This window comes from Anopheles nili, chromosome 3, assembly GCF_943737925.1.
Source record: "Anopheles nili chromosome 3, idAnoNiliSN_F5_01, whole genome shotgun sequence".
Lineage (NCBI taxonomy): Eukaryota > Metazoa > Arthropoda > Insecta > Diptera > Culicidae > Anopheles > Anopheles nili.
This window is the reverse complement of record NC_071292.1, coordinates 22,685,298-22,709,209: the sequence shown is the minus strand read 5'-3', so window position 1 is coordinate 22,709,209 and position 23,912 is coordinate 22,685,298. Positions and strand designations below refer to the sequence as shown.

General features: G+C 49.4%; 1 protein-coding gene across 1 annotated transcript in view; it reads right to left on the bottom strand.

Moving 5' to 3' along the window:
- Positions 1-2,969: 2,969 nt before the first annotated feature.
- Positions 2,970-23,912, bottom strand: part of LOC128725450 (zinc finger protein sens) — a 43,785-nt gene continuing 22,842 nt past the window's right edge. The window contains exon 8 of the mRNA XM_053819193.1: positions 2,970-3,163. Coding sequence (XP_053675168.1) covers positions 2,970-3,163 — 194 coding nt within the window. The remainder of the gene's footprint in view (positions 3,164-23,912) is intronic.

Sequence of the window (23,912 nt, the reverse complement as noted above, 5' to 3'; positions counted from 1 at the left end):
GCAAAAAGGGTGACACAATAATTTATAATTCATGCGACAGCCGAGCTTAATGTGACATTAACGCTTAATTTCCACGAGTCTAATTGAATGTGCCTCAACGGGTGAAAGCGCAGCCTGCAATCGTAACAAAGGATTACAATGTGTTGTTTTTTTGGTTTGGGATGGGTAACAAGTTTTAAATCTATCTACCTGAAAAAAATTGCCACTAATTTTCTACGTGATAATGTTTATTCAAAGCTACTCTTCAGTTATCTTAAACCTATCACAATAACTTGGGTTTTGATATCCAAATCAGAAAAGAGGATAAAAAATATACTATGTATGATCAATAATCATAAAAAAACACTCAATTTAAACAAATAAAACCACACACTTTTTGCAGGTGATAAAATTAATCAAATTATAATGTTGAGTTGTACATGATGTGATATATAATAAAGAGAGATTAGATATCGTTTATCGGGGAAATGATTTTTCAAATGAGAATAGCCTCTCTGCGTCCATTAGATTGAATAAAAATAAGTTCGTATATTTTGCTGCCTTTCAAAAACTTTAATACCGGTTTTAAAATGCAATATCCTCGAATACGCTATAACTGCATCAGAAATGGAATGCAAGCATTAATCGAAAGCAAAATGTGATATTTCCACCGCTCTGCCATATCTCAAAGCCACTCGCACCAAACAAAGCTTGCTCCATAATTTATAGCAGGATAAAACTACGGATTATCGATTGATCTCCCGGTTCCCGCACACCCAAAAGGATAATTGCTATCACATTTCCCGGGCTCCGGGAAATCCGGCTCCGACGTGCATCAATTACCGCCACCGACAAATCATTAATTCCTCCCACCCCCAGCGGCATCGGAAAAACCCACCCTAACGCACCGTCAGCAACCGCTCCCGTGTGAAATGTATCACCGATGCGTGTGCGGTCAACCCGAGATGCAGCAGATTGACCAGCTGACGTCCTTCGCCACACGTCGGTGCACACGTCACCCTGGCTTTCATTCGAGTCCGGGTGTGCGAGTTGTCTGATTGCCAATTCCTTGAATCTGCACAACCACAGCACACGCCCGGGAAGATGCAAGCCAGCCCTGGAAGTGCAAAACCCTAGACGAATTGCAAACCGCATGCCCATCGGGGTGGAAGTTTTCGAATGGCTTTGGTCGCATTATTATGGTCATCATTTAATTACTTTACATATTACACGTTGCCTTTTGCGCCGTGACCCACCACGTGCACGTCCGGGTGCTGGAACACAACCGGCAAAGGCGTCCTTAAAGGACGTCCGGCAAACGAACGACCGCATGCGACACTCGACAATGCTCCAGTCTTGTGAGTGCGCGTGTGTGTCCAGGGTATTTACTACCCCAATAAGGACGAGACCGAAGAAGCCACAAAGGCTGCGCCGGTTAGCGCTCTTGCGTTTCAATAAATACCACAAATTTATGGAATCGGACTCTGGACATCCACACCGTTCCCCTTTCCCAACCCCCGAACACGCCGGACATGCGGGCTTTTGGGTGTAAAATTTTGCAAGGACGAACTCGCCACCGCTGGGTGCAGCCGACGGACGGCCACGGACCACGTGCACCAAGGGGTGTGTGTGCGTAAATTAAACAAATTATCATAAATACCTACCGTTGGCCGTAAATTTCGGATTCATAAATAATACACCCCGGAACGGCCTGTCCGTTGCAGGGTGGCGCAGGAAAACTCGGTCCACACGGGTCGCGTTTATGAAAATTGCACATTGATGTTTATTGTTTGTTTTTTTTTTGTTGTTGTTGTTATTACTGTTACTGTTACTGTTGTTATCCTATTGTTGTGTGTGTGAATTTGTGTGTGTGTGTGTTTGCCACTGATACTGCGCCCATATTAGGCGCTTTTCTTCGTCCCAATGTTCGATAAAACAAACACACCGACACAGTTTGATTTACAGTACAGCTTTCGAATACGTTTTGCGTGTTGTCCTGCGACGAGTCCGAAGGACTTTCGCGAAAAGGGACACCACCTTACCACCTACACACCTACACCTTCAGATCTTTAGAGACGCGACTCGACTCGGTTGCACAAATTTGTGTCTGATCTTCCGTGTTTTTTTGTTTGCCCCCTCTTCTTAGTTCCTAGGTCCATTAGTGCTACCGTGTACACGGAACGAAACGACAACGAAAGGGATCTCTTGCCCGCTGCGGCACCGATACGCCGCGATATTTATATATTTATGTACACCGTGAAGAAACAAAAAGGAACACCGGCAGGTGACCTCCACGCTAAGGGGGTGGGAAAAATTAACGCTACTTAACGGTAAACTCTCCCTCCCACGTTGGGTGGTGTTTGTGTGCAAATGACTTTCACAATTACTTCCTAGCTAGCTTAACCCCTGGCCACAAGGGTGGAAAACGTAATGCCGGTTTTGGTGGTTTTTCCGGGGGTCTTTTCTGGGGGCCAAGTTTAGGTACATCCTGCCGTGAAGGAACCAAAACACACGCTGGTTGCGGTGGAATTTACGCCGTTTTTGGGACCAGCGGAGTTAGCCACATTCTCCTGCACGCGATCGATATTCGACTCGATCACGTGATCTCAGTGCGTAATTTTTCCCACCACCTGTACTGACAGATATACACAGTTTGGTTTAACATCGATATTGTGGGTTTTTTGGGTTTTCTTTTTCTTTACATTTAGCACAATCACACAGACAGAGAGACTTTGCTTTGGGCAGCTGGCTGCGCCGGAGTCCTCGAGCTTTTCCCCCGATCAGTCGATCACGATGAACTCGCCAGCGTCCCCGGTGGCCACCGTCGACGAAACGGTCGATCCCGGTGATAAGGAATGCAGCGAGTGGCCACCGCAGGAAGACTCACCCGGCACGGGAAGCACACTCGCAGGTTCGTGGCCGTCGCGTGGCGTTGGCAGACCCGCTGTTGGGGGAACCGCCGTCACGGTGAACTCCGGCCGGGCCTTGGGTTAGTTGACCATCGTGCGGATCTCGGTGTGCTGCGTTTCCTTGTGGCGGCGCAGGTCCACCTTTCGCTGGAACGCTTTGTGGCACAGCTCGCACTGGAACGGCTTGTAGCCGGTGTGTTTGCGCGAGTGCGTGATGAGGTTCGAGCTTTGGCTGAAGGCTTTACCGCACACCTGGCACTTGTGGGGTTTTTCGCCTGCAACGAGAAGATAATTGGGTTGGGCGTTAGTTGAAAATATCATAATATGCTTATATTGGATATGCATGAATAATACAAAAGCTGTATAAAGTCGATGTTATCGCTTATTGTCTGCTTCATCCTTTAAATAACCCTTAAAGCAATTGTTTCATTGTCTTAACTTAGAGGGAATGTATGCAGATAATTTATAAAAAAATCTCTTTATTAAATTAAAGTTCTTGATCGAAATTTCTCGACTAGAGTGACCCTAAAAACCTCCCATTTCGTGTCTATTTAAAACAGCCTTTCGAATGTACAGATCAAATACTACCATTACATGTGTGACTCCCCGCAAAAAAAAAAAAAACGAAAGGATATGCCCCGTAAGTGGAATCGCTTCACGGCAGAATCAAACCTCAGCTGGAAGTTAAATCGCTTAAAATCCAACGCCAGTCGTTCGCTAAACAAAAAAAATCCCACCCCTTGAAGCACCCATTCTTACGCTCCACGATAAAGGCATCCCATCGGCTGGGCATGGCTCGGTGGGGATGCTGCAAATTGTATTTTCTCAATTCCGCCTCTTTCGTTCGCTCTCTTACGAAACCATTAACGGAAACGGTACGCTGTGTACGGCGTGCACTACTCCACCGTTTCGTTTGCTGCCGGCTGCCAAATTAAACCTTTGCCACGGCACCACAATTTACCTTCATACACATCCCGCCAGGGGCAAAAATACCCAGTTTTTGGGGTCGCGCGCCCCAAAGAAAAAAGGACCTCATCCCCAGAGGACCCCACGGGCAAGCAGTGGTCTGTGAACGCGGCCATGTTGCGCCGGCTCAAATAGCATATCCAATGCGAGATATTATCCTTGCTGGGGCGTTTGCTGGGCCGGGACCGGCGTGCCGACATTCAAACCAAAGCGATATTAGATTTTGGGGCAATTTGCTCCGAATCGCTTACTTTTCTCGTGTCGTTTCGCTTTTTATTCTCTCTCTCTTTTTTTTGTTTTCTTTTTTCGCCCATCTTGTGCAGCATTCTCTGATTGCGTACCGAGGGCACAAATGCTTTTAAAGGAAGGGATTTTCCTTCTCACACCCTCACGAGGTGTTGCGAAACACGGCGCAAAATTGTGCGGCATTGTTTGCAGGAGTTAATGCATGAAAAATCCTGCATGATTGTTGGCGGGTTGCGTTTAAGTGATTGCGTAAAATACCACCCCGCCCTAAAAATAATGTACGAATTTTACGACAAAGCTGGGCTTTAAAATCAATCTCAATGCCTGAACAGCATCCTTAGCACCCTAGAAACAGCTTGAATCGTTCAAGATCGCCCCACAAACCGGGACTCATCCGGCTAGTGCTAGAGACCCACCCACGGCCGGGCGGATTCCCTTGCCCTGCTCGGCCAGCCGACCGTTCGGCCATCATAAACTCGTAAAAAAGTGTATGTTTATGGGTGTCTGTTTTGCAAGATTGCAGATCACCGGGGCTGCCCTAAAGGCTGAGGAGAGAGAGAGCATTTGCTTTACGAGCGCCGGCCGACTATTCCGGGCGGCACATTTATGCGTTCATCCGTCATTAATGGCTGGCCAACGATTGCGGGTTTTTTTGTGAGGGACCGCACGAGGGAATGAAGCACGGGGCAAGAATTTGCCGCCGCGAGCCAAAATGTCTCTGCGGCGGCAAAAATCTTAAATCTCTTCGCCGCCCGGCCCGTTTAGCCATAAAGAAAAACTTTACTTCCTGCTGCTGCGGCTCGCCAAGGCGACGGTTTTTAAGTCCCATAAAACGGGCCAACGGTTAGGTGGGATCGTGATTTTTGGCGATCATCCCTTGTTCGCTTTGGACAAAGCGGGGGCAGGCGTAAGATGTTTTGTTCAAATTTTTGGTCTTCTTACAAGACAAGGGGATGGGCTCTACAGTTTAAAGCTCCATTTGGTCGCCCATTTCGTGTTGTTTCGGAATATTGATATGCCCTTCTATCGATTGCATTGACCGCTTAGTAAAGCTGCACGGGAATTTGGATGCTGCTTGCTGCAACATCCTCCAACATACAGTTTGTAGCAGTTTGTTGTGCGATGAAATAACAATTATTATTCCTTCACCTCCAGCAGCGGAGTTCGAACACCAAACCAAACCCCAACACACGAGTTCCTGCGCCCGAACGCTAATGGTGAACCAGCGATAAAACAAACGGCCGTACGATGACGAAGGAACCCGCCACTTTCCGGCATTCGTTTCTTCCCTTGCAAAATCTTTGCCCCTTGCCCAGCTGCAGGACGCAGGAACCCATGCAGGAACCACATGGAACCCCTGTGATCCCTGTGATCTGGCACGGGATCTGGTTTCGCGTTTCAAACACCCAAGCCATCCTCGGGGGCCTCGGGGGTTTTCGCGGTCCGCCTAATGGACGTCTGGGGTGGAAATCCTGTCTGGTTAATTTGTAACAAAACCGCGAACCATTTGTAACAGTAAACTCCCCCCCTTTTTGCAAAAACCCCGTACCGCGTGGCCCATGTGTGTGTGTGTGTGTGTGCGCACATGGTGAGTGTGAAAATGAGATTACACTTGTTTCGAGCGATTAAAAGCTTTACCCCGCTTATCACTCGACTGGTTGTGGAAAGCCAGACCAAGGGTGCCCCTGGTGCGTATGTGAGTGTTTTCTTTAGTTTTTTTTTCTCTTCTTCTATTTGCCACGCCTGCTGTCGCGGAACTTCCCGTGCGTGGAGTTTTGCTTATGTTTCAATGCAAGCGCTGCTCGGATGGTTCGGAGGCCAGTGTTTGCCGCCTGTACCGGTGCTGGTGTTTATCTTTCGCTTCCGAGACCCTGCCGGTTCGGTTGATGGCTTTGCAGGCGTTAAAATAACACGGGGTGTGTCAATCAAAACCGACCTCACCCGGTGCTAGGTTTTGATTCAATTATCACCACCGCGATCGGGACCGCACGGGACGGGTTGGGTGGAAGCGTTGGAATTGGACTCGCGTTCCGATTTTTGCCGCAATCCATCGGATTAGTCGTCATATTACACCGCCAAATGGTTGTAGTGTGAAGCAAAAAGTGCCATAAGACAGATTGCCTAAGGCAGGTCACACTACGCCTCGTCGACATACGGTGCCAGTGTTTTTTTGTGCATTTAAAAATTCTCCATCAGTTTTGTGAGCTAATTTTCCGCTGTCTCTTATCGGTCCTTTGAACACACGCACTTATCGGCCTTTTAAACCAATCAAACACCTATGGTGAGGTGTTGAGCACGGCAACCCGCAAATAAAATAATCAAATATAGCCAGCTACCGACGGCTAAAGGATAGTTCCGGGCATAATTAATTGCTGCCCCGGTCGAAGCAAATCGGAAACTGATCTTCCCACCCATCCTTCAACCAGGCGGCAATCAACGTCACAATGATTTATGTGATTTATAATGAAATACTTACGAGCCATTAATAATTGATCGGCTCGAGCGAGAACCGTTTTGTTTCACATACCACGGTCGTGTGCCGGTGCGATCCGAAAGCGAACCGTATGAATTTGAGACGAACCGCAGGAGGGTTAGATGTCCGGACACGGGCATGACTTGCCTTCCTGCGCCTCAAATGATGCCGTAGGATTAAGAGGAGGATTATGCTCGAACCATTGTTCGGAAACGGGTGCGATAGTGGAGAACGATTCGCAGCCAATAAATTTCTATTGTGTGAAGAAACTACTCATACTCCTGCGGGCGGATTATTGCGCCTACAATGCAATGAAGTTTTAATTACTCCCACATTTATCATGAGTAGCGTTTGGTTGAGCGCAAATAGGGCTCCCTTTTTTTAAGAGGAAACAACTGCAACTTTGCATAAACATCTTCCCTAGCGAGCGATGAAACAATCTCTTCTTCAAAACGTCTTACTAAGGATATCCACAATTCGCATCGTCACCCACGCTTCCTTACCATCATCAAAAAAGCATCATCCCTTTCGCCTAAGGAGCATCGCGGAAACGCACACTATCATCAACATCGCGCCAGCCCGGTCGCCATGGAAACGGACAGTTCACTGTGGGCGTCACAGTGAAAATCACAGCCAACCAATGAAAAATTGAGTGAATGTGGAGGGCTTCGCTGCGGATAATTTGATTTCGCTGGCTCCGTCTGCGTCGACGTCGACGTAACCGTCGTGAGCCGGAGAAGAAACGATTTCATTTTCATACTTGTCGTCCTTTTCGCCGTGGCCCGGCAGCTTCGGTCTTTCGCTGACAAGCGTAACGATATCCTGCCCGTCCCTGCAGCACATGGCAGGGTTTATTGAAAGTTTTATTTCCATCCTAGCTGCTTCATCCCAACGATATCCGGTCTCGGTTTTTCTCGCTCGTTCGTTCGCGTCTGCTCGAACTGCGTCATCATCATTGCTTGAGATCTGTAAATTTCCGTGTGGTTGAACATTTCTTATCCCAACTTTTGCTCAATCATCTTTCAGGATCTTCCACAACATGTGTATCGTGTAAAGGATACTATTTCATTTGCTTTTTAGAAGCTTCAAAATTCATTGCTTTGATTTGAATTGTACGTTTCTTACTAATACAAGTTTGGATGACGGTTATAATCAACACAAAAGAACTACCATAACATTAAGAAACCTACAGAAGCCGAGCAAATGGTTGCTCCGAAATGTCCTAAAACGTAAGGAAGTATGCGCATTAAACAAGCCCTCTCGACCGTGACACCATGCCAAAATTCATACTTTCCTCCCCCATTTATCCGCTCTCCTTTCTTTTCTCTCCCTTTCTCCGTCTAATGCTCTCGCGTAAGAATCACACCCCGAATTCAAGCGGGCAATAATGACGAGAGCAGTAATGAAAATCTTTATTTCCGCCTTTTGTCCCGTTTTCTGTCGATGCTTTTTGCGTCACGTTTCCGCTCTCTACGACACTTCTCGCCCCTTTTTTGGATCGTTCCAACGGTCCTCGGCCGGGTTCATCGCTGTGCAAAGAGGCACTGGAAAATCGGAAGCTCGCACGAGATAAAATCATTTTATGGACCACCCATCTGCTACAGTCGAGCGGGAATTCAAGCAGGTTCCGGCGTCTAAACGGCTGTTCGCCCCCACCAAACGAGTGGGGTTGGAGCATTTTTTTTATGATTCCTTTGTTTCGGCTTAAGAGGTTTATAGCGCTTGAATGATTAAGCAGCTGCCCCCGGTTGCACGACCCCAGGACGCCACGTACGACCGTTATGTGTTCGCGTCGCCGACCGGGAAAAAAGGACATGTTCGAAAGTTTCCGGATTTTGGGAAAGATTTTGGAGGCAAGAATTTTTATGACGATTGAGCGAGCTCGAGGTGGTTGACGGGTTTGGCATTTTTACACGCTTTGCTTCGCACTGAACACTGGTGGTGGTGGTGAAACAATTATGTTCCACTGTGATGAATGCCGTGTCCTGGTGCAAGGATTTTGGGCGGTAAAAAAAACATCGATAAACCATCACGCACGAGCTTTGATCGAACGATCGTTTCACCGGGGTGGAATTCATTAGAGACCCATGCGAAGAATTTAAACGCGCTACGCAATTTATTCCTTCCCCAACAAATCTCACCACGCAGCTGATAATTGAGCTCCCACACACACCAGACACGCACGGCTCCAGTTGAAGGTCTCAGACCGTGTGGGTCGTAAAACGAGACGGTCGGTGCCGACGGTCCCGAGCGTCCAAAAACCCGTGGCTGCGTACCCGACGGAAAACGCACGATCCATCTTGGAAATCCATTTTCATCGGAAATCATCTGAGACGACCTAAATCAGAGCGACCGGCGATGCTGATGTGCCCTGTGATTGTGCCCGGTGAAATGGTTCTGATTTTGTCTCACGTTTTAGTACCATTGGCACACTCGCCGCTCGCTTCCACCCATCCAGCACCGGTGTCCCGTAGTGTGAGTGTGGCCGAAGGGTTTATTGATTTTTCCACAACCGTCGACCCAACCAACGGGGCCAACCACGGTATGCTCGACCTACCCAGGGGAAGCTGTGCAACCGTAAACCCGTAAGCCCCGTAAGTGTGTCGGGGGCACATTCCCGACCAATTTGGACGGTCTGCTTTATTTCATTTCGCTCGCTCGTGAAAGCACACGCCCGTCCGGCTCGAAAGGAGCAGCAAAAAAAAAACACCATCCTCACTCATTGGCAGGATTAATGTCGAGGTTCGTTTCCCGCCTTCGCTAAACCCGCGCGCCCAGGCAAAGGGGAGCAAAAAACTAACCCCGATTCGGAACGTGGACAAAAAAAAATAGGCCGGCCCGCCCGAAACCAGGGACAAACAAGATAAACGGATACGGTCGACGGCTAGACCGGAGAGCCTTCCGCTCCGGGAAGCGATGGGGTCCTGCTTGCGTCCGGGCACGAGGATTTTCCTGTGTCCGAATTCATGAATCAACTCTCGGTCGTTATCTGTGGGTGGGTGTGGGCAGAGCTCCACCATCGGGATGCTGACCCGGTGAAGGAAAAACCCGGCACACTCTTCGCTCGTAAATGCTACACGTTTGGCTATAAATATAAAATCAGTGGAAAAAATCCTGTATATTTTATCACATATACAGCTTGCCGTCCGCTGGGAGAAGGTGGTGGTGGTGGAGTGTTGGGGCACCCGAAGGGAGGTGGCAGTGGCAAAAAGCTCAATCTCAAACCTCCCACTGATTGCGACTTGAGTGGGCGGACGGAAAGCCTCACACAAATACAAACACAACTCGGCGCGCGGGTGGAAAACGCGCGCACGCGAAAAAGAGGTTGGCAATGAGAGCGAAAGAGAGTGAGGGAGTGAGCGAGAGAGAGAGAGAAAAAGACGAGATGGGGGTTGCTAGGGAAAAGCTTGCCTCGAGATTCGAGTAGTTTTATGTGGCATCCGGCATCATTATCATCAGTCTCGTTTGCCGGATTCATGAGATTGAATTTTCCTGCACATGGCTGACTTTAATGACGTCGGTGTGGGGGGGGCCAGGATCGCAGGAGCCATTGGTATATAGTCGAGCGCCATGCTCTTTCTCGCGTGTACATACACACACACACACACACATATAGAGACACACAGCTCCATCTGTCGGCAGTGGATCTAGTACGTTATCAAAGGAGCCAAATTGAATCTCGCTTCGTACTCGCGGATTTCGTGAGCCCGGCAGGACGAAAAACAGAACCAGAATCAGATCTTCGCGGAAAGCGCCCGTTCGCAGGAGCCAAAAGGAGCAAACGCCCAATGAGATATTGTTCCCAACTCACTTCTGCTGCGGAACAGCGTCAAGCGGACCGGTTTTGCGGAGAGAAACCCCGATACGAAGACCAGAGTAAGGCATCATCGCGGAGGCCATGGAAAGTAAAACGATCAAAAAACGAAACCGGATCGCACAAAAACAGAAAATCCAGCAAAGCTTTATCGCGCGGCACCGACCCACCACCGGTCGGCCCATCGCGCAATCTGACGACGATGGCAGCAATCTGATCCGTGCCGGGTATATCATCGGGGAGCGCCATTCAACGCGCCAGGAAAGCGCCCTGGGAATGTATCATTGAAGTGCGACGCGCGTGCGAGAGCGAGAGAAAGTACGAGTGCGAGCGGGAGCGAATAAAAATGGCAGCGACGGCGATAACGCCGGAAGTTGGGCGCGCGATGGCGGTGGAGGAAAAATCGGCGTCACAAATGGCGAACCAAAGCTGAACCGAAGCTGAACTCTCGGTCGAGAATCAGAGCACATTTTATGTGCACATCCGAGCACGTGTGTTCGTGTGATATCGTCCGGTTGGTGGCAAGAGGGAAGGCGAAAGGGCGAAACGCGAGACGGTGGAGCTCAAGCTCGAAGGGAAGTGGGAAGAAAGAAGAAAAAAAAAAGGCACACACAGGATAACGGAGCTCGACGGAGGCAGGATGATAACGCAACATTGGGAGAGTGCTCTTTGTGCGCGAGTATGCGTTCACCATCATCATCATCATCATCATCATTATCATCAGTAGCAGGAGCAGCAGCAGCTTTATCATCTCACTGACGATTACTACCACCAACACGAAAACCAAACGGAAAAGAGGGTGGCGATCATCAAATGGAGGCGCAATCATTATAACGATTCTATTCCGTACGGGTCGTCAGGCCATCAGCAGTAGGGTTTTCCCTTCGCCTTTTTTTTTTGTTTCTTCATCTTCCTTCCAATGCTTCTTATCACATTCCACCGTTCCGGCCCATCGCCGAGGCATCATCGGGTTATGGCCTTCGGGGCGAATCTCTTCATATGAGTTTGTGTATATCTATGTTTGGGTGCCGTCGTCCCTTTTTTCTTCGTCCCCTGCTGTGGTCCCGCTCCGGCAGGAAGTTGTTTGCTTTTCATTCTCGCCATGTGCCACGGCGCGTTCCGTACACACACAGCAACGGTGGAAAAGCGCAATCGGAATGGTGAATGTGTGCGCGCCTCCATCGGAAATCTGCGCCCACCGTGGTTCGGTACATAACCCGAACCAGGGTACGGGATACGGTGAAGAAAATTTCCTCCGCCACGCGTTCCACACGCTCCAGCCTCACACCGATGCCCTGGCAACCCTGCCGGGGCCATTTTGTTGGCCTCACGTCACGTTCGGCGTGTGGCTATGTGTGTGCCGTGAACGGCGATGAAACGTTGATTTTCCGGGGTGTTTTTTTTTCTTCCTGCTTTACTTGTGGACACGGGCAAAAGGGATCTCGGGATCGCGATGCCCGGAAAACCCGGAACACATAATGGGGCTCGACCCGTGTGGGGAAACCGATGCGAAAACATGCTTCGCGTCCTACTTTCTTTTGGGGAGAGAGAGAGAGAGAACGCGCGCGTGGATGGGACGAGACCGACGCCATCATTTCAGGCGGAATCTGAATCAGAGGGAAAAGAAATCCGTTAAATTTAGATAAATAGAGACAGGGCGCAATCTGAGCCGGGAAGCTTGAGCCGGGGGTGGCGAAAATAGAGGAATCTCACGGTCGCGGTTCTCGAGCGTCCGCTGGACCGGAATGGTGGAAATTATTTCGGTGTGGGACACACACACACATGCGGTTTCTGAGCGGTTTCGAGCCACGGTGCAATGATCAGCTGGGAAGCTTTGATAGGACGATCGTTACTTTGGAAAATGTGTACCATAAAAACAAACATTTTGCATATAAAGTTGCAAAGGACATACAGGGTGATAAGGGTTGAATTTTTTAGTACATTCAAAGGTGATTGTGAAATATGGCACACAATTTATAGCAATACAAATGCAAGCTGTGGCGCATCAGAAATGGACGTTTTAGCAACAAATATGTTGCATTGTCGGTTATTAATTTCTCGCACACGCGCACTCGCCGCCCCAATTAAACACCCAATCACAGCACATCGAATGAGGATTTGCTCTCTCTCTTTCGCTCGCGTACGAATGCTTTTGCTGGTTCCGATAGGAAACTCCTTGCGTACGGAACTTGGCTCCTATGTACTGGCCCACCAGCAACGCTACATAGAATAATCGACAATCCGGCGACGAGCGCTCGATAGAGAACTCGCTTTTTACGTCAGCCCGCAACTTTTAGACCATTGGCAACCTTTTTCGGTTCAATTACGCAAAACTAGCATCCATGGCATCATTTTATGTGTTGAAACCCCGTTCGTCCTTTTGGCCGTGGCAACTACGTCCTCAACAAAGCGCACCAGGTGGCCGGGCCTGATGAAGGGACAATGCAAAAGATTCCGACACCAATATTACATTAGAAAGATTTGTTTCAAGCTTTACCTCCGCCGACGTACGCCCACCGGTTTCGGGTGTATTAGGCAGATTAGGCCCCCAGCTGGGGATCCAACCATCCGGTGCGATACGAAACGATCTCCGGCTCTACGTCCTGGACCGAGTGTGTAGCACATCCTAAGACAACCATCGAACAACGGGAAGCTCCCGACGTTGATGGTGCAGCTGGTGCGAGATGTGATGCCGCGTGAAAAGGGGCTAAAGTTTTTCGTGCCATTTCCGAGAAGCCAACGAACGTATCCGGTTCCGGACGTTGGGAATCCGCTCTCGGAGTTCTAGGCGCTGGGCGCCCGGTAATGGCGCACATTTTGTAATCGTTCGCACGCCGAGCCGAAGCTGTCGAATCTCGAATCGGTCCTCAATCGAATCATGAGTTTTATGGATTTTTCCATCCCCAGCTTCGGGCGTGTAACGAACATAGATGGTGCCATGGAGGGAAATCTTCTCGATTGCTCCCACAGGATCGATTTTCGAGGCACGATTGGGGCCGGTTCCGTTCAGCCGATACCGGGTTTCAATCGAACCGTCTTTTCGATTCGGCTGCATCGTTCGTGGGCTGCATCGTCCTGCAGATTTTCCGGTAGATTTTCCGGCGCAGCCCTCGACGCCCGCCCGCACCGTGTCATTCATGCGATTCATGTTCGAGTTCGCAAGAGGTAAAAATTTTACGCCATGAATTATTAACGAGGCTTTATGTTGTACAAATTTTGGCCGCACCCGAACCACCCGGTCAGTCGCTTCTGATTTGCTCTTGGGTTTTGCTCCGGCACCGGTTCCTTTTGGTGCCTTCCGGAAAAAAGCACTTTGCCGCCGTGCTGGAGGCATTAAATAAAATTTCCGTCCATCCGGTCGTCGGTGCGCCTTCATCCTTCTAACGAGTTCCGAGTCTGTCCCGGAAGGCGGCCGGTTGTTTGGTTGAAAAATACGGTGGGACATTTTACTACCACCTCGCAAGGCGCCCCCCCCCGATGAGGTAGTGAGCGTTGAATTTGTTGCCCAAAAAATGCCACCGACGAGAAGTAAATGGGACTAAGGACGCCGGCACGGACGAAGGGAGGACCGCATGTCGCACACGCCGTAAGACAAAACCACGTACCACCGTACGGCGTTCCGTGCTTTCTTATTTTGTTGATGAAGGAGAAAATCTGTTTTTGAGAGTGATAAAATCCGCCGAGTGATGCTACGACGCCGGCACCGAGCGCGTTGTGTTTGGGGTAAGCGCCGGATTACATTAAGATAATGAGAAATTTATGGGTTCATCCTCGGAGCGTCAACCCTCTAAACGTTGCTAACGGTGCACCGGTAAAATAGATCGAGTGTGAGAGTGAGAGAGAGAGAGAGAGTAAAGAATAAGGATACATAACACATCAAAAGGCTTTAAAAGCTAGCCGAAAAAAGGGTGACTAATTAATTAAATCCTAGTGGATTGCGTTCTAAGGCAGCGACTGTCACATTTGCACCGGTCTGCTTGGATATCGTTTCGCAATGATGTGTTAAAGTAGGCGTTTATTTTTGCGCTCAGCTGAAGGCGCGAAACCACCGGTGAGATATGATTTTTAAGCGAGTTGTTTTTTAAAGATTGGTTTTCGTTGCTCTTTTATAAAATTATGAGCGATCCTTTCGAAAGTACGCTTTCGCCGCCATTTAAATAATCACAGCTTCACAGTGGGCCAGACCATCAGTGCTCCTGGCACGAGATTATAAGCGTCATTCATTGTCAGGCATTCCCACCGGTATCTTTATAGCTTCATAAAGTTTATCACCCAGCTGTCCGAGCGTAGCAAAAACGTGTGTTCGAATCAGTCACCAGGAGAGGACTTCCGGAGCCTGATTGCATTGCTTCCGGATCTCCGGGACTCTTGTGGAAAGTGGAATAATAATTCTCTCTTCTCGGTGGGTAAAACCATTTGAAAAAGCTCCATTAACATTCAGCGCGTGTCGTCGTCGTCGTGAAAGGGGAAAGGATGCTGCAGTTTAAGCACACACAAAAAAGGACATCGTAATGGAAGGAATGTGGGACAATTTTTCGCGAATCTCAATCTTTCCTTCTAATGTTGCACGGTGGTGGATGATTTTATTCCTGCTTGTAAATAACTTGTCCACATCATTGCTAATATGTGAGATAGATTATGAGTCTTATTTTCATTGAATGCCGTGGATATTTTAAAATATTATGTACAAAAATCAGCACCGTTTATGTGGAACAACTCCCAAGAAAGAGAAAAAGTATTCGCATGCACAGTTTTCAAATAGCACGACATGGCTCGTTGGCCTCTTTCGCTAGCCATCACAGGTCGTTTTATCGATCAGCAGCATTCCTGATTGCAAACCTCGCCAGTCTCCATCGCACTCGTTTCCACCCCAGGGCACAGAACCGTCCACGAGCGATGATAGGAGAAATATTTTCGAAAATCAAATTTCATCATCCTATCAACGACGTTGCGCTTCGGGCAGCAGCGAAACGGACGGGAAAACAAAAATCCCCGAAACATCTCCCCAGCACGTAATTTATCATTATCTCATGAGCGCAGGGTCCTGCGCCCCCCCCCGTTGGCCGCATCGGTCGTGAGGAAAAGAACTCATCTCGTCCGGAATCAGCAACGGGCCGGAAACGGGCATCAGTGGCCGACGGGCTACGGTGGCTCCGGTGCACGGAATGATGAGTTCATTTTTCTTCCCTGCGCAAAACACAGCTCCGGTGGAAGCTGACAGCCGAACCGAGCCGAAACCATCCAACGGGATACGGGAAGGCATCCAACGTGATGAGTCAATATCGTAGCCCGGGCTCTGATCTTTCAATTACTCGCCTTCTGCCTTCTGCTTTTCGCATTCGATTTCTGCCGCAATCTTTCAGCAAAACCGGAATCAAGACATTCCGTCGAAACGCCTCCACGACCGCCATGTTGCCAGCCAGCCATCTTCGAACGTGTGCAGCAGCGTGTGGCTGTGTGCTGGAACGAAATGGTGTGTGGCCAAAGTGGAAACGAACCGGCGCTAGGGGAGCACAGCGTCGGTTGTTGCGGAAGGACGGATGTTGCGAAAAATCTTTTCGGCAGTGAAACAAAATCCAATCCCGATACATTGTCCGTGTCGGGGGAAAAAAGACCCTCCGAGCTTCGGGAGCACCAACCAAACACCCACCCTCACACACATACATGGACACACGGGCACACGAGGATGCGGCCATGGTGGATAGACGAAATCATTTCAATTCACTGCGGCATACAGTTGCGCTTGATGTTGATGATATTTATCAAATCCTGGCCCAGCCGGTCGGGGGCAAAATTCCAACCCCCCGAGGGTGACTTGTGGGCGATGGCCTTGCCATCGTGGTGGCTGATTATGTCGCTGGCTCGGGGAAGGGGGATGCTGGGCACCGCGACAAGATGATGGAATCGCTCCGTTACGTGGCTACCAGGGCTCAATCTTGACGAGGTACCAAGCTCCGAACTGCTGCCAGCTGCCACCACCGGGAAGCAGGAGTTTTCCGGGGCGCGTCCATGAATCAAGTGATAAAATATTCAGGTCGTGAATGCTCTAGATTTATTCGAGAAATGGAAACTCCCTTTTGCCGGGCGCTTGGGACCGATGGTAACCCTCCGGGCGCGACACCGGTCGGTCGGATGAATATTCGGCACATGCATCCCACGGTGCGCGCCAAAGGAAGCGATCCCACCGTCCCAATCTGCCGGCAAAGTTTAGAAGTGATTTTTCCAAAACCCCATCCCGTACGAGCGGATCGTACGTGGTGGGACTGTAAGGCAACACCGGCGGGATTCTCGCCCGCGTTGTGCGCAACTTGGTTATAAAATCATAGAATTTTTATTTCACCATTCTGCGCCAACCATCTGGGGCTAGAAGAGATAGAGAGAGAGAGAGAGAGAGAGCCATGTGTGTGCCCCACGAGAGCCAGCTAGAAGGAGAGTGATAAAGTTGTTAATATTTTATAGATTTATTCCTAGCGATTTGAATCCAGAAAGGTTCGCTATATTTTCCTCTCATTGTTGTGCGCTAGTTCTACGATGGGATGCCTTGAAACTAGCGCGGCTTTGGGTTGGAAATCCAGCAGGAACTAATCAGCACTCGCTCACGGGGCCACAGTGTACCTATGGACCAGGACGTCCATTGCAGGATGCACTTCCAACATGCTGGACGCCAGACCAGTTCCTTCAGGCAACTTCAGGGGTTGGCAGCACCTTAGCTCGAGCTCGAAGGAATAGCTTCCCTTCAAAAACCATAACATTATTCTCGGGTGTTTATATTCCGGTAGCAGGTACGATGGAACCGCTTCGCTTTTTCGGTGGTAGCTTGTTCAAAAACCGACCACCGGCAGAAGTGTTCCCAAAAATCCCGGGAAGCACTCGTGAAGCTTCGCAAGGGGATATGCTGTGTTGGGTGTTTCAAGTCAAACAATTTTATACGAAAACAACTGAATGTGCCCTCTCACGGCTTGCCAAACTCCTGCGGGATAGGCTATTGACCGCCACCCGGCGTCCTTTCGGCAAGTGGAAACAATATTCGGGTGTACCTTTTTGTACTCCGTGCGGCTTTTCACCCTCCTTGATTGATTTTTAGCCCCAAGTGTGTATTTTTGAGGCGAACAAGCAATGCCCTACCAGCCCTATCGAGGTGTGAAATACATTTACAGCAAGTTGCAGAATATTCGACATTCGGGAGTATTATGACCGCCATGAGGGGTTTTAGAACGTAAAGGCTCTTTTTGTTAATTGAATCGCTGTTCAAAGTGCCTTTCGTGGGGAGGGTTTCTATTTTGGGAATTTTCGTACAAAAATATGTCTGATTTTTATCCCACTTTTATCGCGTTCAACCCATTTGATAACAAAAACAAATGACCAAACAATAACACGCCAAATCTGCTCTCGTTTTTCGTCAAAAATTGAAGTTTCTTCTCAACATGGCTACTTGGATGGAAATTAATTAGAACTGTTCGCGCCCTTCATCGCTTACAACAAGGACACCTCGGCTTTCTTTAACGGTTACAAACGTCGATCCAAAAGTTAAGCACCGTACCTTCGAAAAAGCACGTTTGCTTGGTTCCATTTTAAAGGACGCCAACCGTCGCACAATCGGAACATCATTTAACTCAACGATGAGGCGTAAAACATGCTAAACACGCCGTAATCGGGAATAGATTTACATCCATCACCCACACCGTTTCGTCGGCCAGGCCCACCACCGTACCGCGTCGGTGGAATTAGTTCCGTTTTAATTGATTGCCGTTGATATTTTACGACCAGCGGAGCGAGCAACACAACCGCCTCGGGCGAATGTCGAAACGAGCGCCTGGCGCGAAAGTCGTGAAATCAAACGACTCTCCCACCGGTTCTCCAGCGCAGGACAGGGATTTTATTACCCTTTGTGAATCTTAAGCAGGGCGCGCGAACTAATTATGGAAGATTGTAAATTTTACACTCCTGATTCATGCTGGCGCGAGTGATTTTGGGAAGCACAACCTCCACAGGGTGGTCGTTGCGATCCTCGCTGCAAGAAGGACCTCGCTCGGTGTAAAGTGTCCTTTGTTGCGGGTATGTTTGTTTTCTTTTTTTTTTCGTGAACATGAAATTCGTGATTAGAAATTCGACGACCAGCGTGTCAAAACCGTGTCAAAAGCAGTCAGTCACTTTCTGCCTTTGGGACGTTTCCGTACGAAATACTTTTAACGTTCAAACAAAGTCGTGCGTGCGAGTTCGAGCGAAAAACAAAGAAACCCCAAAGACGCGTGCTGACGTTTCGAGCGGGCTTTGACGGGCCACGGGAGAGAAAGAACACACAAAAAAAAACCCACGTAAATCCCACATAATGCGAATGTTAAATATTTACCCACCCGCCAGAGCCGGGTGGGCTCGGTTCGGCTTTCAGAGTGACCTCCGCGTGCCGCGAGTGGCCGCGTCGGTGGACGTGTGCAGGATTTACGCCGCCATGGCCGCTTACTCAGGAGTATCAAGTGTCACGGGCGCGATTTCTTCACGCGACACGCGTCAAACTTCTCGATCCCATCGGGGGTTTTGGCGTAGCCGTTGTGGAAAACGGATACCCGCAGGAGCGCCACACAAAAACCCGGGAAACCGGCTTCCGGGTTGGGACGTTGTAATCCATCGCTTCAATCTTGGGAATCTTCTGGGTGGCGTCTCGTGGGCTTCGACGTCTCGTGCGTTCCACCGTTGACATTCGTCACGCCGGCCTGTCAGCCAGTTTTGAGCCGGTATCGTGATGCCGAATCACACGGGCTTCTACACTGTCGGCATGCGAGTGTGGTGGATCATCAGGCACACACAACATCAACGCCCGGGAACGCATGAATAATTCGGATGAACCTGCGTTTTGCCATATGTCAGAGAAGGGAAAACATCACATGCCTGTGTACCCGGGCCGGGGTTTTTGACAAACCGATCCGGAATCAACTGGCCATCAGGGTGCGCGCCGAATCGCAACAGACGGGTGGCTTGTTTGTGTTGGAAAAAGTGTCCTACCGACCACCCCGGTAAAGCAACAAAAGCGACCCGCGTGTCCTTAAAACGTGTGCCAGCTAATGTGCTCCAAGTAGGCGAGCGGGCGAGCGTCCTTTAAATTCGCTCCCGCGTCTCAGAGGGTTGCGCTGGTTCTTGATTCAATTATAGTAATAACAGCCCACCACGCACCGGGAGCCGCACGCAGGACTCACGCAGAGGGTTGCCCTCGTGCGCAATAATAATATTTCTATTTGTTTACCAAGGCCCTATGCCGCCGCGATCGTTTGGATGGGCAGGGGACAGAACAAGACAGAACGAAACTTTGCTTCGAGTTTCATAGCCAGGGGCGAGGTCTCTCAGCGAAAAAAAATACACACAGCGCCGCCATCGGTCCTCATGAGGGTTGCAACCGAAAGTGAGGCAAGCTAGAACGGGCGTTTGGGTGGGTTTATCTTTTCACGTACATCGTACGAGGCGTTTTGCTGGCCCCCGGGGGTGCGCCTGCCAGTTGCGCAACGGTGGCTCGGTAGCAGGCCAATGTTTCAATTTACCCGTTGTGCTACTCGAGCGCAAGTGAATGGAAGTGCTAAATGATTATCGACACTCGAAACTCGGTGGCGAACGGCTTCACGGGACGCCTCGCAGCGGGATATCAATTAGGCTTCATTGCGGTAGGGCGTTCGTTTTGCAGCCAGCGTCCTCTGGCCTAACGCATCCGACTGCAGGTGTCAAGTGGGAGCTGCTCAGGAGGCACCATGTGCTGTGATTGCTCAATTGCAAGTGGTGAAAAGATTAAACCGGTTCCACGAGGGGATAATTCATACGTTCTGATCTCTTTCGGTGGGTGATTTTATGATAATTTGGTGCAGATTCGCATCCGGATGAATCCAGAATGAGACACATTTGGGACGTAATAGAACGGAAATCGAAGCTGATACGAACAGGAAGTGTATTTTTGCCCCATTTTCGTTGCTCATTTCTGCTCAAGCAAAGTACGTTTGAACCACCCACTCGTGAACAGTAGCAAGCAAGAGCGTTTTACCCACACAAATCCAGCTCACTTGGGCTCCACTCGTCTCATAAATAAATAATCTTTATTAGGATTTACTCTCTCCCACCCACCCACAGCAAGACTACCGCGTGCTCCAATCGGAAGCGTATTCCATCATTCACGAATCATTTAGCACGAAACGCGTCTGCGTTCGATTGCCAGCATCCAGCGCGTCCATCGATTTGGTGGTCTTTTCGACGTCGTGCGTCTGCTCAAGCACTCCCCATCATGCTGCGTGCCCGAAGAACTGTTGTCGCCGAGAGTTTCTCGTAATCTATTTTCGATTTACTATCAATAATTCAACAGCAATTTCCCGGTGCCCGATGGTCCATCTTAGTGATACCCATCCCTGTGCCATGTGCCAACATCTTCGGCATTAGCTGCGAGGTACTTCAGCGCGGAAGGAAATGTGTCGCAGAAGTGAAGATTGCCGGCAGACCTTGCGGCATAAATCAGAAGCTTGCCGCTGCTGGAGCAAATCATAAATCCCTATCGATTGATATTTGCTGTGGGTGTGTTTTTTTTTTTGCTCTTCCACTTGCCTCTGGCCGTCTTTCTTTGAGGGGCTATAAGACATAAAAACGAGAGCGAAACCGGAGAAAAAATGTGGAGACAAAAGGAAAACCCGAAACAGACCTCGAGAAACGTGGTCATTAGGGAGAACGCTAAATCCTGTAAGCCCCCCCAGGCTTGGGCAGCATTCGCCGGAAATCTCTAACGCTCGAGATCGACCAAGCCACGCTGCGGAGCAAAAATCAATTCAAACAAAGCGAATTTCCTGCTGTCCTTTATTGATTTGCCACTTTCCGAAAGGGAGGCTGGGAAATATGATACCACGGACGGTTGCCCTACGGCGACCGGAAATGTCGCACAAGGGTGTGAGAAAAACAAAGCTACCCCTAACGAGACGATGCGATTAGGCCCGGCTCCGGTGGGAATATGATAGAGAAAATTAAATTATCTACGCTGATAATTGTCCGGATCGCCTATCAGGCTAGCATTACCGTGCTTGGTACGCGAAAACCCGCCTCGGGAACGAATCCCACGATGCCGGGGCGTGGTTTTTCTGTTTAAACAAAGTCTCTTACGCAATTTTTCGTTGAAGCAAACATCACTTTCAACAACGCCAAAGTTAATATGACATAACTTTGAAACTTTCGCACTGGCGCATGCTGGTGAAGGGTAGAAAAAAAAATGGTTTCCTCGTCAGCCTACGGGCGCTTGTCTAGCAAATGAGGAAGAATTTTAATATAAATCCACCACCATTCGCCTGCTCCCATCCCAATGCCGGTGTGGTTGATGGGTGTAGATATTAAATTATATTACCATTTGTCTTCACGCTCTTCACATCCCCTTTGCAGCGAGTGAAATGAGTTTCTTTGGCAACCTTTTCTTATCCGCCTTCTCGACGCGTGAAACCCTTTCCATCGAGCACCAACGCGACGCACCCCCGTCCGATGAATTCCGGCTTCAGAAGAAAAGTCGCTTCAATTAATAAAGATAAATCAAACGCTGTCTGTGGCGGCCGGGAAAGGAATCTGTTTTAATTGTCGACTTTTCGTTCAACCCGTGCCACGCTCGTGCAACTGATTTTCACTACACCACACGCCTAACCCAACAACCATACCGCCCCCCGTTAAGCTGGCCTTCATCAACCCTTTCGAGGCGCCAACCGAACTCGTTGGGAGGAAGCAAAAGAGGAAACCCGCGCCCGAGTAGGGAAGGTGAAAGAATTCCTTCAACACCGACGTCCGCCGCGTCCGCTGCCATTGCCAGTGCGTCGCTTGATGTGGATATGTGTGTGGAATCCTTTCGGAAAATCGGCAAAACCGCAACCAACCGAACGAAAGCGCCGAAGAAAACCCGCCTGAATAACTGATGAGCGTCTGTCTTCGAGCGTAATAAGATGGTGGCTTAAACGAATGAGGTTGGGATGAAAATTACGCCTTGAAATCACGCCATCAGTCGAGCGGCTCCGGTTTGCGTCGGTTGATTCGCAGCGACGAATGGCGGGATGTGTGTGGTTGAAATGTTATGACACTTTCATTCCTCGGATTTCCAGCGAACGTGATAGAGATTAACGTGAGGATATGTTCTCGACGTTTGTGCTCGAGAGTAGACGCTAGCGTGAGTTTATCAATCACCTTGTTTAGGGTGTTTAAAAAACTCTCAAAGCCAAGCATAAAAGGTGTTGGTCTTACCAATAGAAACGCTTCTTTCGTCAGTAGCGAAAATAAAGCAATTGCTAACATGTTCGCTTACATTTCCTCTAATGAAGTGGACTCTTCACCAGTGACCCATAAAATCCCACAGGAAACGAAAACAAGCAACGATTGCTGGTAGGCTTTCAACCATGACCTCCCATTAATCGAAGTCAACGGCCAGTTTTATGCCCAACTGTCCACAGCGGCTGAGTCGCGCTCACGCACGCAATACCCAACGGAATTGCACAGATCCTATACGGGTTTGGCAATCCTGCCACGTGGTAAGCGTTCGCTAAAAATCCTTCAACCAGCTCCCAGTCCCAGAGGCCCATTAACACATTTTTTCCCTTCCATCGCTGTTCCGGAACGAGGGATCCACCACGTCCGGTGTTCCCGGTCGAAAACAAGGGCCCACGAGCGCAACCGTTCCCGTCCAACGGAGCCCAGATTGTGCCAGATGATAACCATTTGTCAGCCGGTAATTTTGTTTAATCTACTTATTTTATTACCCAAAAACCGACCCACTCTAACGCATCCCACACGCCTCCGCCATGCGCATCCCGCGCAGTTCGTATCGATTTTGTCTGGGGGCGATTGCGAATGAGTGTGCGCCCTGCAGCCACGTTGCAGTGCCTTTTTGATCCGCGTTGGTCCCTTCTTTGTATACCGATGCCATACGGGCTCGGAATGCGTAAGAACGGGGCACACAAAACGTATAATTATTACTTTCCAATGATAGACTCCGCCAACGCCCGGGCGGTAAACGGGCAGTGACAAAAACAGTGATTAAGTGAAAACGAGAACGTGCACTTCACTTCGTGACGCAAGATTAAACATTAGCGAAGGGCTTCTGAGCGGCAGCATACCGAGCTGTTGACCTTCTGCCCGGTGTCTGAGCATATGGAGTTTATTGGCAGTGTCGCAAACGCCTGGGGTTCACGCCCTTTTATCCTTCGCCACATCGCTAATGCCCGGCAGGCGCGTTTGGACACGTGGACCGACAACGAAAACCGGCGCATCCTCCCGTTGAACACCGTGACGATCCCATGAAGCACCGATTATCGAGAATACATCGGTTTTTGGGTATAAATATTTGAAGGTAATCCACCGACGACTGCTTTACCGTATAAATATTGATTGAAGTCAGGGATTCTTGAAGCCACCGGGGGCGCAAAAAACCACAAAAAGGACACAGGCTGGCGACCGGCGTAAATATGCAAAATACATATTTACAAAACCAAAATAGAAGCAAAAAGGTGCCTCTGACCTCTGGCTAGGCTAGGCGGCCGAA